A 14,386-nucleotide genomic window follows, 5' to 3' on the forward strand; every position below is an offset into this window, starting at 1 on the left:
TGAACAGCGCTTGACTCCCCGTCACTCAAGTCTCGATGGTCCGGACTGAAAAAGCCAGTTTTTCAATCGTCAGTCTCGCAAAGTCTCAATGGAAACGGGCCTTTATTACCATTTACTAGTTCTATCTTAACCCTATAATCGGGTCCAAACATTGCTTCAAACATTTTAAAATTAAACAAATAGCGAGATTGTTGGGTGGTCGATTTAAAATAGCTAACATAATTTCTAAAATAATATAAATCCTATTATTGACACTTATTCTCGTATGATAGGAATAAATGTCAAGATTTATCCGCAGAACAATTTTTCCATCGATAAAATTGAATTTGAACGGGAATTGCTGGATAAAAGTTATTGTACTAGATTAAAATTTTTGAATACTATACCATATGTAACTAAAATATTTCTCTAGGGAGCACGATTCCCGACGCAGCTCGTTTCATTTCATTCAACAAACATGACACCAGCATACTATGATATGAAACAAAATAATTAAGAAAACAAACAAAGACAGCGAATACAAATTTATTGAAAATTAAATTAAACTACTTTCAACAAATGTTATAGCAGAATGGTTTTTCAGCAATTTGGGATGTACCTGTCTATTTCATTTTAAGCAAGTTGCCCCATGTTTTATTTGAAGAAAACTATGACTAGTTCTGTCAGCGGTAACTCAACCAGTACGCACAAACAGGACATCAGGCACAGTTCGGAACACATGGACCAAACCAAACAGCAAGTACAGCTCGGAACACATGGACCAAAGCAAACAGCAGTACAGTTCGGAAAACATGGACCAAACCAAACAGCAAGTACAGTTCGGAACACATGGACCAAACAGCAAGTGCAGTTCGGAACACATGGACCAAACTGCAGGTACAGTTCGGAACACATGGACCAAACAGCAGGTATAATTCGGAACACATGGACCAAACGGCAAGTACAGTTCGGAACACATGGACCAAACAGCAAGTACAGTTTGGAACACATGGACCAAACAGCAAGAACAGTTCGGAACACATGGACCCAACAGCAAGTAAAGTGTGGAACACTTTAACCAAACAGCAAATACAGTGCGGAACACATGGACCAAACAGAACATACAGTTCGGAACACATGGACCAATCAGCAAGTACAGACGTAGCATATGGAACAAAGCTCAGCGAATGGCTTTGCTAGTAGGGCATTTCGCAACTGACTGTGCAGATCTGCAGACTTGATGTAGATCCGCAGAATTGATGTAGATCTCTAAAATTCATTTAGATGTTTATACTATCAACAGATCACAAGGCTGCATGCAGATCTCTCCCTAAACGACGTTCCCATATGCCACTTTTGTATTGGAAAACTATTTGTAACTCAGACCACATAATTAAATATTTTTAGTTACTTCATTTTACACGAGAAATGTAATGGCTTCATGATTTGTGAGGATCATAAAAAACGCTCAAAAAATAATTTGCACATGCTCAGGGGCAGAGGTGGGCAGTAGCGCGTTACATGTAGAGGTAGCAGTAGCGGCGCTACATTTAAGCAATTGTAGCGGTAGCGGCGCTACATTTAAGCAATTGTAGCGGTAGCGGTAGCGCCCGCTACATTTAGTGTATGTGGCGGTAGCGGTAGCGGCCGCTACATTTCAAAGTAGCGCTGCCAAGCTCTGCTCAGGGGTGATCCTTTCAATAGGACCTTTTATTCTAGATCTGATCAATATTAAAAAAAAACAGTGGCAAGGAAGAAGAATGTGGTAAGAATTCACGAATTTTTGCACTAAAGAATTTATAGTGATCATAAATGCGGAAGTGTGCGTTGCTATTTGTGTATTTTCCTCAGAAGCCTCTCGCAGCCCGTGATGATTGCTGCCAAGCTTAAGCCCAAAACTAGGAAGCAGAATGCAGACATCATCTGCTTGTTGGTCATAGCAGACACGCCCAGGTGTCGACAGTCAGGTTTCGGTATGTTCCAATATCGTTTGATGCGCGGCAATACTCCAGTATTGATGATCTCCAATAAACTGTAAATTTGATACTCAATGAGAGCTTAGATGGCAAGAATGTCAGCAGAACCTACCTATACCAGTTTAGTATACTTAGATTTATATATTGTACGAATACTTCAAAGCAACTTCGTTTCCTAAAAATACTTGACTAATGACTATTCCCTGTCTTTTCAAATAGATAAGTTGAAAATCTGTTATAACTTCACATAATACATGATGATTATGCATTCTGAAAATGATTACTTGACGCTCGTACATCATTCCAATGTTTAAATGAAGAAGCTATTAAATTTATATTACCAGCCTCTACCGTAAACCGTTATATTTTCCCCATCCTTAATTTTCTCGATTTTTATTGAAATGAGCTTAATCATAATCAGTAGTGTGTAACATGTATAAAATAACTCAGTTTATGATTCTCGCTCTATTTCCAGCATGGCTGCTTAGCAGTTAAATTGGTTAACGTTTAGGATTTCCGTTGGTTAATAGCGAGCTAAAATTCGTAAATATACTTGTACTCGTAAATTTTACGCCGTATAATAGTATCTGGGACAAATAAAAAAATCTTTAAAATTCCAAAACATCGAAGAGAGTAGACATCAATAACATCTTATCTATTGTTCCTTCTCCAACTCACGCCTTATTGAAAAGGGGTCCCAAAGCTGATCCCTTTTTGACGGCAAATCCTGAGGGAAACTTGAAAAAACTTCCCGGCAGCACGGTGTAGTCGCACTCATCGTTGCTAGTTCCGTAAAATTCCGTTTCACTTATCAGTAACACGTAATTTTCCTCTCGAGCCTGAAAAAGTATAAACGCTACTGTCAATACTGTGGCCATAAAATCAAAATGCATCGGTTGCTTATGTGCCAGCATTGAATTAGCCGTTGAGTTCTGAAGAACTTCAGAGGTAAATATAATTTATCACATGATAATATTTGCTACAGGGTACACAATAATAATACAAATAAAGATATTATTTAACACGCAACAGATGAATTTTTTTTATTTATTTTTCACATATTGCACAATAAAGGTGCAGTATGTGAAAAACAGTCTCACTTTCCTCAGTCCCTCTGCAGGACTTGTCACAAGACCACGAGGCTTCGCGAGTTCATTCCAGGCTCTGTGAGCAGTTGTGTCGATGTTTTCCTTGGTGGACAGAGAAGATGCATGGTAGAAGAATGTAGAACGGTTGAATTAGTTTCAAGTGAACATTTCAATTCATCTTCATGGTAAATCACGGTAAAGTTTAACATTCTAGACGCTACTTTTTACAGTAGACAGTAAACAGTATGTGACAGTCTTATTTCTAAAAAAACTATTTATATTATAAGTCAAGACTACTGGTAGAAACCCTTACAGACTGAGAAATATAAAACATAACTGAGAGATATAATTATATATAGTATATGCCAAAAAATCTTAGTATGGTTTTCTACTTCGGATGAACAATTCAACCAACTTGTATAATATGAGCTTTCCAGACGTTTCAGACGAGGTTACAGAGTATCAGGATAGTTCTTAACTTTGTTTTTACATTAATTCAATTATATATACCATACCTCCAGTTCAGTCTCCAGAGAAGTTCCCCCTGTGATAACACCCAGCGTGTACCCTCCGTGGTCCAGCAATGACTGGAATCCATCGAAGGGATAGTAAGGTTTATTAAGTGTTAATATTGAGTACAGCGCGCTGTTGTAGTGCGCCGACACCAGCACCGCGCAGCACAAGGTTGTGATCCAGGCCATACGACCGCTGATGGAAGTTGTAGAGCAGTTGCAACCTGAAATTGTGTTATCGAAGTTGAGGATACAATGAATAATAAGTGGAAAATAAGGGAATTTTCTTTGTTCCGTTTAATACATAAATAAATAAGAAAAGTCTTTCGAGTAAGCCAAGCATCCCGTATTAGTTGCTTGTCGAAAAGGAAAAATGAATATATACCGGATTTGAAAACTAGCGAAGTGCAGTTCAATGGAGTTCAAGATTTTTATGATCTATGGAACTTAATTTCGAATTATATTCGCTGTAGCTTAATACTAATGCGCTCGCTTAATTTATGAACAAACTAATTAAGATTTGTCGGATACATTGGTCGTCAGTCACTCGAATGCAATTTATCGCTGCTATGTTTCATAAGAGACTAATTGATTCATAAGCGACTAAAAGTTTCATCAGCAACTAAATCTTTCATCAGCAACTAAATGTTTCATCAGCAACTAAATGTTTCATCAGCAACTAAATGTTTCATCAGCAACTAAATGGTTCATCAGCGACTAAATGGTTCATCAACAACTAAATGTTTCATCAGCAACTAAATGGTTCATCAGCAACTAAATGTTTCATCAGCGACACACCAACAACAGAAACTTGTGACAATATATAACCTCTGGCAGCGAGTGCCGCGATGACGACGCTACAAATCTCCAGGTACGACGGTCGTCTGGTCTCGTCAGGGCTGCAGCACAACAGTGCCGCCAGCGCCACCCAAACCTCGGCGCTAAACTCGCTCGTGTAGTTCGTCCACGCCGCGTCCATATTGTAGGCACGTCTCATCACCATCACGAACCTGAGGTAGATTTTGAACACGATTTGCGCTTATTCCATTTGCTAAGTAAGTGTATTTATTAACACGTTGAGGCGACAGGTGCTTGATCCAAGAGTTTTAGGTGTTCGTATTTAGCTCTATTAGTTACCTCTAGCTATAGTTCGTATTTAGCTCAATTAGTTACCTCTATAGTTCGTATTTAGCTCAATTAGTTACCTATATAATTCGTATTTAGCTCAATTAGTTACCTCTATAGTTCGTATTTAGCTCAATAATGTTACCTCAATAGTTCGTATTTAGCTGAATTAGTTAGCTATATATTTCGTATTTAGCTCAATTAGTTATCTCTATAGTTCGTATTTAGCTCAATTAGTTAGCTATATAGTTCGTATTTAGCTCAATATAAAGTTACCTCTATAGTTCGTATTTGGCACAATTAATTACCTCTATAGTTCGTATTTAGCTCAATATAAAGTTACCTCTATAGTTCGTATTTGGCTCAAGACAGCATAGAAGGTTCGGCAATGACTCAAGATTGATCGACATGCATTGGACACATCATAACCAGATAACAGGCTACAACTTTTATTTTATTCATATCCTTATTTGTTCACACTTTTTTATTTCCCTAGCCACGACAATCCATAAACAACACACACAAAACCCCACCGTGGCGCTCTCCTGTGTGTGTATCTGCAGACAGTGCAGCCAGTAGCAGACAGTTAAAATATAACCTAAACTATCCAAACCTAACCTTGCCAATTGTATAGTATTTTGTGTTGCGTGTAGACTCGGTGATATAGCAATAGAATGAAGTTTGCTTTATCAGAGCTGCTTCAGTTTTAACGTTAGAATATTTATAAGGCTTCTTTGATTTGTAGCATTGCTGGAATAAGGAAACTTTTTTACAGATGTAGGTTGTAAATACGGACATGCAAATAATATGGAGAGTGACGTTACACTATGCAATTTCCTAATTTCATTTCCAAAGAAAATAGTTGAAAATAGTGAGAAATTGTTTAGCTTTTTTTAGTTTTTTTGCATAATAATCTTGCAACTTCTTTTTAGCTCGAAATCGTTTTCCAATCTTTCTTGCTTTTCATTCTGTAAATATCAGCAGTAAATATCAGTATTATAATATAGTATTTACGACTTATCATCAACATGGCCCTGTATACCAACTTGATTTAAAAGTCGTTATAGACAATTTTTTGTCACGCAATTGAATGGAAGTGATTTTCAGTCAAACTAAGTGCCGTCTTCTGGGTTTAAAATATCATCGGGTTATGAAATATTAGTAGGTATTATGCACAGTATTTATTCTTTGTTTTTGCTTAAAGTGTAACTGATGTTGGAATTTATCTGAATGCAGGACCAATATACACATACTCGAAATGTATATATTGTATATGTGTATAATATGTTAGCCGTATTTTCCTTTTGCAGGAGCGTTAGAGGCTAGACACAGCACGCCTTTTAATTGATGCAAGGTTAGGTTAGGTTAGGTTAGGTTTTGAGAACGTTAGATACAAAATTCTTGTCCAATCGTTTTAAGAACTTTTTCATTCATTCGGTATATTTTTCCGCATGTGGGCAATGCAAATTTTTTATACATAATAGTAATAGTAAGAGGGCCGTTGGTGATCAACGGCCTAATATTATCAACGGCCTAATCGTTGATTAGGCCGTTGGACCTGTTGCCGATTCATAACATCGCTGAACATTCACTGCTTGTTGCTGTCTCGAACACGCAAATCACTGCTCCAATTTTGCTGTGCACGCTCGGCCTCATCGCCGATTCTGACCAGAAACTGTTGCTCAGAGCTGCATGGGATCGAACCCGCACCTCACAGCTCCAATATTAGAAGTCTGAACTTTATCAAGTGGGCCACCCTGCATCACCCTTAAAGGTGCTTGCACACAGGCAAAATTTCAGTCGATAGCTTTAGCGGCTAATATTATTCGTATCTATGGTACTTTCCCAGCTATATCCGCCACTGCGTCCTTATAGAAGCCGTAGGTAGAGTCAAGTAGATGGGTGAAAGAACATATGGAGAGTGACAATATCAGTAAGTTTAAGGCGGATTTTGATGAAGCAGTTGATAAAATTGTTGTTACTCTAGCTGAGGAGGTGAAAAATGTTATTAATCACATTAGGTTTGGGTGGAAAACTGGGTAGGAAGGTGGAATAACTTGGGCGCATCATCAACTTTGTTTCGTGAAGGAAAGAAGCGGCGAAGACCGAGCGCCATATATGAAATCCATTTTCGATTGAAGTAGATTTGAGTTTTGTGATAACTGGGAAGCCGTGCATAAAAAAATTATTTTATTGAAGTATAAACTAAAGGCACAAGTAACCATGTTTCTACGAATATATATGTCATATATGTTAAATCGATGAAACATGGTCGCACCAGATAAAAAAACTCCTCCTGAAATACTGCCTTCTGCCTTGTATTCCCAGTCTGAAGGTTAGTCGTGCAAGATACTGACACCACTTCATCAGAAATCTAACATCATTGAGGGCATCAAACCTCGTCACATCGACGGTGATGAGGAAATCGACCACGGCAGCGCGAGCAAGGATGTTGTCCAGGGAGGCCACAATGATGTCGGCTTGACCATCGTCCACCAGCCCGATTATTCCGGACCACGAACCATCGGGCCGCTGAGCACCGAATTCCCGGTCAACGGACGGGGTCACGGAGCAACTGGAAATTATAAAAGGTAATTCAGAACAAAATAATTGTTTCAGGAATATTTACAGGCTCACCGAGAGCGTAAGTATGTTAAAATCACAGGCTTTCCTACATGATAAATGAAGAATAATGCAATTTGGGAAATTAAATGGAAACAATTACTAATGAAGTTAAAACTCATTTTATTTATTATAAAATAACATTAGGTTAACCCAATGTTTCCCAGGAGATTGTGTTTGAAAATTAATAGATTTTCTAGATAATTTAACTCGGTCTGTTCGATCGTTAGTGTAACTCTAAACAAGATGTATAAAAATGCATGTCAACAATGATTCGTTGTACATTTGTTGTGATACGTAGGCTAATGCATCAAGAAACTTTTGTAAATTTATACAAATATCATGCATACCCAGCTAGAGAGAGTAGCGACAGTTACAATACAATATATTTTATAATTCAAGATTATTTTTCGGTATTGTTCTAGACGAACAGCTGCTGCCGTAAGGCTGCTGAAAAATTTCGAATTTATATTCCATCAAAAACAAGATTTTTAACTCATACCGAACTATATATCATCTATGTTCAGTCGCTCTACGAGATGAATCATAGAAGTTTGTGAAACATTAGACAATATTAAACTCCGATCGCCTCAAACTCCAATTATTTATTTAATTAAAAAAGTATATAAAATAAAAAATGTATTAAAAAGTGGTAATTAAAAGTGTATAATATAATTCACTAATCATCGTCAACATATCGTTCTCAAAATTTATTAATCCTGCAAATGTCCTGGTAAAAGCTAAAGGCATTTCTATGTCGGAAACGGTACACAAAATAATTATTTCCAATGAGAGTCACGAAATCCAGAATTATTGCCAGATTATTTCATTGTGAAGTGGACACTTCGGTTCTCACGTGAAGTTCATGTTCTTCTCGAGCGTATTAAGCAGGTCGATGATCCAGCCCACGATGTGCCATCCTCCAGTGGCACGTCGCATGATGGAAATGCCAGGCATTTGCTGAGAAAATGATTAGCCTCAATTATGCATTGAAATGACATTTAAGGTTCCATCATAAGTATCTCGTAGCGTTCGATTGCATATTTAATCTGTTCTAAACGTAGAACAGCCACGTTGGTGCTTGAAAAAATGTAGGAAGGAACTTCCAACATTTTCCTAAAGATGGAACAACTTCTATTATCACAGGAACGCGGAAAAAATGCTTAATATAATGCTGAAATTATCTCACTTAAACTGAAAATTAAGTTAGTTGAATTAAGAGATTCCTCATCAGAAAATTTAAATATTAATGGATGAAATGGCGCTTTTATAAACCTAGGATGCAATCTAAGTAGAAAATTTTATGTAAAGAAGATCAATGGTGAAATTAGAAATGGTGAATCGTTGTAAAACGATCGAGCTGTATAAATTTTTAAAATTTTCTCGTGATATTAGAGTAATGAATGTTTAATTATGCATATAAAAGGCATCTACTTTCAAGGGGTTATTGATTATTGTTAGAGGACCTCTTCCGTAACGCATCTCAGGCGAGCGCCCAGCAGATCCAGTCGCCGGTGTAACCAGTTGTCATGGATCCGACCAAACCCATTAGTGGGAGTCTGAAATACAATTATTGCGAATTTAGTCTTGCAACCCTCGATCACTGAAAAAATATAACTCAGTACTCACTGTAGTGAGTGACAGAGAGTGCATTTTCTCGTTGACGAAAACTTGAAGTCACGGACGGACGGACATGACGAGCACAATAGGGCATTTTTTCCATAAATGAGAAAATGCGCTAAAAAGGAGAAAAGTAAAAGGAACTAATAGCGTCATTGCAGTCTTGGGCGCCGATTATGCGAGCTAAAGTTCAGGATGAAGGGAATAGGGTATTTATTTGTGATGCGGCAGCTTGTAAGCGTGAATATTTCAGTACGTCCGCGTTCTGTCGTGAGAATTTAAGGTATCGTTAATAAATTACTTTGTTTCAAGTTCATCACAATAAGGCTTCATTGCATGACGAAGACAGTTAATCAATCATCAGCGGGCTAATTTTTTTAGTCAACAGAACTTTATTGATCATTTACGAGTTTTATTTGGACAATACAATAATTCGAACTTAGGGTTTATTGCTTTCCGTGGAACTGGCCTCAGTGCATAACATACATTCCCATGTGAATGTTATACTATGGGGACTAATGTCCCGTGATTGCGGGACAATTTTTAAAAAGTAATTTGTAGTTGAACAATAAATTTGCAAAAATCTTATTTTGAGCTAGTCCATGCATGGATTATATTTGCAATGGCAAAGTGATTAACGCTTATTTTTGGTTAAGAAAATTGATCACTCACCCACTTCGTGATCTGAGTGACTCTGACAGGAGTCTCGCTCGTGACAGAGTAGGTCTCCCAGAGCTCCGCCGTAAAGCCTTCATGCGAGTGTCCGGGTTTCTCTTCAACAGCCCCTTGAACTTTTATTTCCGCCTCCACATCTGCTTGACGAATCAGTAAACTTATATCATAATGGTTATCAGTTCACATTTCAAACAATTTCTTACAAGTTAACATGCAAAATTCTTTTTATATATGATGGTCTCATATTTTTTACGTAATAGCTACATATTGATAAATATTCTGACGCCTATCTTAGAATAACATTTGCGTAATCCATGCAATGGTTTCAGGTACGGTTATTTATAATCATAAATACAACTTTTTTACCCTCTGATAAAAAGTAAAGCTGTGAAGGAAATGAACAAATCAACACCTACATCACCTTTAATTATTGATCATTGTTGGAATACGACTAAGAAATACGATAGAATTCGTCAACAACATCGTGAACTTTCATCTGGTCGAAATTGTTCTGTTTTAAACTATTCCTAGCGGTAATTTGATTAACATACTGTTTTTGAAGAAAGAAAAATGAGTTAAAAATAGGTTCATATATATACAATATTCCCAGATATGCACAAACTAGTCGTTTAATCCATTCAAAACTCACTGAAATTATAAATTCTCAAGTTACAGAAAAAAATTCAATGATCGTCGAAAGTTTTTCAAGTTCGTTACCGTTAACTGTTCCTCCTGCTCCACGGCTGAAGCTTTGAGTGGATCCTTCATCACTAATATCCGCCATCGCTGTGTTATAATCAGACTCGCTGAATCTGACAAACACAACCTGAAAAAATATATGCCAAATTAAAAACTTTTGTGAACGACAACAAAAATAAAAAAAATCCTAAATATATAGCTGTGGAGATTCAAAGCAATACGTACCTAGTCAAAGTCTCATGCAAGGTTTCGTATATATTTTTCAAAATTATAATTTTGTCCTTAAAAAACAAAAAATCTTAAAATTTATTTTCCGTGTGTTTCGCAAATTTGCCTTACGTTCGAGGATGTCGTTTACTGATTTTACGTGGATACCGATACTACACCGATGTCGAATCTGCTCAAATATATGTATTGTACAAATATATATACATTGTTTGACTTATCTATACATCGCACTTGATTATTTATGGGGAGTCGCATGTTGCTAAATTCCCCCGTATGATTTCCGCCTATCACCAGCCAGTGAAGCTCTGGATACTGGAAATAAAAAAAAAAAAAACTTTAGATAGCGAACAATTCATAACCTTTTGTTTGACATCTAATGAGGTAATTAGAATGTTTTCTTTGGATGTAGTGAAAATTTCCTTAGAGACTCCAGCAAATAGGAAACAGCGAGATAATCTGGAATTTCTTGATTCCAAGAAATGAAAGTGAAACGACCTTCAGATTTTTATTAGAGACCCTATCGAAAAAAATATTTTAACGAGATCCACCACGTGCACTTACGCACAAAAGATCAAGCTCTCATCACAATTCATTACAAGATCAAGCTGTCATCACAACTCATCACACTCTGCTGTTACCAGGTGCACTGCAGCAAGTGTGGAGTGGTGCAGGTGCAGGAACAGACATGGCTCATGAGGCAACTGCTTCTTCTCGAGCTGCAGGGAGCTGGTCACGTCGCCCATGTCGCCCACCACCGACGTGTAAAGGTTCATCGAAAAAATGCGTCTCAAAAATGCACCTGAAGGAGAGATGATACTAGAGATGATCCCTGATCGACCTCCCCTGCACCACTACCAGCGGCGAGAAGCAAGCAACAGCATCGTGCATCAGGTGGCCCAAATGAGGGCGGATGAACGATAATCAGAGGCGGCGATCCATCGTGGTCTGTTACTGTAGCCATGAGATTCTGAGATGTCAATGGATAAAAAGTTATTAAACACTTGGCTCGGATAATTCATTCGTTAAGTGAACCCAATGGGAATATCTACTTAATTTTGACACATGGCTTTTGGAATATTACGAGCCATGGTATTGGACTGCTACGTCCCAAACATATGCTGAGGATACTAAGGGTAATACATTCTATGAAAAACGCCGCGCTGCACATTCGATTAAAATGAGAATTTGTTAATAAACAGTTTCTCGTTTGCTCATCAATAAATCGAACGGTGTTTTTACACTGGGGTTGGTACATCGAAAAGCAGGTATACAAAAAAACATTTGACTATATTGTTTACCTTTCGAATAAACATTATTCATTAAAACTGTAAAACTTCCGACGCATAAAATTGAGGTTTTGGAACGACGTAGGAACAAACAAAGAAGACAAAGTGCGAACATTTTATACAAAAATATATGTCACAAATTATTTATAAAGAAATATGCAAAGTTGTATTAAAAAAGTGAAAGAAAACACCATACACTGTACAGTATACATACACTATACATTCAAGAAGTTTCAGTACTTGTAATGTAGCGCATAATTTCTCCATTTCACAAACATGCTTAAAGCCAAAAAAATATACTTAATGATTTCATATCGACAGTCAACCCGGCCGTTACTGTTATGTTAATTTATCGGCCAAATTTGTGTACTGATGAAGGAATTTTTTTTTCTTTTTATAGTAGCCAACAAAACTTATACAGACAATAAATTCTGAAGTATTTTATAGTATCGGGTAGACATCAAATGCTAACCACCATCTAACATTTTTCTTATTAACAATCAAAAAGTAAGCTTTATATATATCTCAATTAAGCTAAAGCTTTGTTCAAAACGCCGGAAAACACGTAATGATAATTAAAAAAATAATAATATTAGCGTATCTCATGGAACTATAAATGCTAATTAAGTTGAGGTAATTACCGAGACATTTACCCTCCACGATGACTACAATACGTGAAAAATGATGAATAACGACGTATTGCCTGATCATTAATTCCAGCTCAACGCTGCCCGGGAGTCCAGCTGAACGTGGAGCGCAGTGCGCTGAGGCGTCAAGTGTAGGAGCTGAAACATTGATCTGCTGGATGGAGTCAGCTGGAAGCAGCGCCAGGATAATAATAATAATGAACGTGTAGTTTTGCATGCTAATTGTCTTAATGGGCACTCAAAATTAACGTATAAAATCTTATTGATTTATTTTACTTAAGTAATATAATAAATACCAGCAGATGGAGCTGTAAAGGAAGAACAGAAATTTCCTGAGACAGAAAGAAATATTGTGAGCTATCCTTATACCGGCGCCTATTATACTATTAGAAACACTCTAAAAAGTAAAAGTTTAAATTATTTGATACAAAATTTTCATAATTGCTTTGATATTCCTTAAATTTATAATTATATTGAATAAAATGAATTTACTCATGTCTACATGTGTGGTGTTTCAAATTTTCATTACTCTTCACACAGGTGAAGATTTCATCATTCAATGTGAATTTTCAGCGTAGAATGAAACCGCATTTAAATTGACATCTCTACCATGCTATTTTTTAAAATAATTCTTATAAATACATGACTTTAACCACCAAGTAGCGGTAACCATCACCAGCAGCCAACTGAGGTACTCATGCAAAAGTCGTCTGAGGTGCAAAGCAACAATTGCTGGCCATATAGAATGCGTTTATTATTGCCTTATTCCGACCCAGGTGCGTTAACGGCCGAGTTTCTAAGGAATCGCAAATGACATATGCCTTTCTTAACATAAACTGTTCAGGAACACGATTCATTATACGATTCATTCTATACTGAATAACCAACACACGTCAACGCCCAGACAATCAATTGCGGTTGGTATATAAACGAACATACAATATGCATCAATCCCATTGAGTCTCAAAGTTCAGTAGTGTAAGCTGTAAGGCGGCCTAGATGCAGCGGCTCCGTAACTTTATATACAACAAAGGAATCAGCAGCCAAGCCCTCGTATATGTTCATCTCGAATTGGTGTAGTAAAATTCTCCAACCGCTGTAATCATAAAAATAAAAATATAACTCAGTACTCACTGCAGTGAGTGACAGAGAGCGCATTTTCTCGTCGACGAAAACGTAAGTCACGGACAGACGGACAGACAAGCGGACAGACAGACGGACGTACGGACATGGCGAGCACAATTGCGCCTTTTTCCATAAATGAGAAAATGCGCTAAAAACGTTACTATGAAATAATTTGCACAGATTAACAGCGGAATGCACAGCTAGATTAACAGCGACCTTCTACGTTGGAGCGAAAAAAAATCGAACCCCCATAAAGTTATTTAATTATTTTTGAGCAAATTATGGCCTAGCGACAGAATAGTCCGAACTTTTCTGACATGGCCTGATGGAATGCTAATTAAGTTAGGTTGAAATACTTGCTGTGACATTTTTTTAAACTTGAGTGGACGATAAATTCTAAATTAATAATAATAATAATTCGCATCTGGCATGGTCTGATGTAAACACGATCAAAGCTGACCAAAATTCGTAAGGAAATAGTTCTTGATCCACAAGGCTATTTGCAAAATGTATCCATATAATTACAACGAATGACCTGCGGTGAATGTAGCAATCGGAAGAATCAATCGTATGAGTCACCGCAAATGGAATTAAAGCAACGTTGTAAGAAGCATTCCGAAATCTGCCTGCTTGTCACTGGATAAGTGCGATTTTCCATTGCTCTTAGATAGTCTAATATTTAAGCGAATTTATATCGCTTTCCATTTTCGGAGGCTGAAGCGAACGCGAATGCATTTGGCGAGAAAAATTCCCCCGTATCATATATAATATTTTGTTCTTGGCCATTAGTTCAATGCATGAAGA

General features: G+C 37.2%; 1 protein-coding gene across 1 annotated transcript; it reads right to left on the reverse strand.

Moving 5' to 3' along the window:
* Window positions 1-1,621: 1,621 nt before the first annotated feature.
* On the reverse strand, window positions 1,622-8,241 carry LOC125178337 (glutamate receptor ionotropic, delta-1-like). Its single transcript, XM_047881834.1, has 7 exons — window positions 8,159-8,241; window positions 7,079-7,255; window positions 4,384-4,565; window positions 3,559-3,779; window positions 3,056-3,145; window positions 2,634-2,794; window positions 1,622-2,011 (listed from the first exon to the last, which is right to left on the reverse strand). The coding sequence occupies exons 1-7, from the start codon at window positions 8,239-8,241 to the stop codon at window positions 1,810-1,812; spliced, it is 1,116 nt and encodes a 371-aa protein (XP_047737790.1). The 3' UTR covers window positions 1,622-1,809.
* Window positions 8,242-14,386: the final 6,145 nt, after the last annotated feature.

This window comes from Hyalella azteca, unplaced genomic scaffold (assembly GCF_000764305.2).
Source record: "Hyalella azteca isolate HAZT.00-mixed unplaced genomic scaffold, Hazt_2.0.2 contig8926, whole genome shotgun sequence".
In the NCBI taxonomy this organism is placed as follows: domain Eukaryota; kingdom Metazoa; phylum Arthropoda; class Malacostraca; order Amphipoda; family Hyalellidae; genus Hyalella; species Hyalella azteca.

Excerpts from the sequence above, each read along its gene's own strand:
- LOC125178337 (XM_047881834.1), bottom strand. The coding sequence starts at position 8,241 with ATGCGACGTGCCACTGGAGGATGGCACATCGTGGGCTGGATCATCGAC. Across the intron at positions 7,256-8,158 it reads GAGAAGAACATGAACTTCAC|TTGCTCCGTGACCCCGTCCG; the intron begins GTGAGAACCGAA and ends TATAATTTCCAG. Across the intron at positions 2,795-3,055 it reads CTGCAGAGGGACTGAGGAAA|GCTCGAGAGGAAAATTACGT; the intron begins GTGAGACTGTTT and ends ATACTTTTTCAG.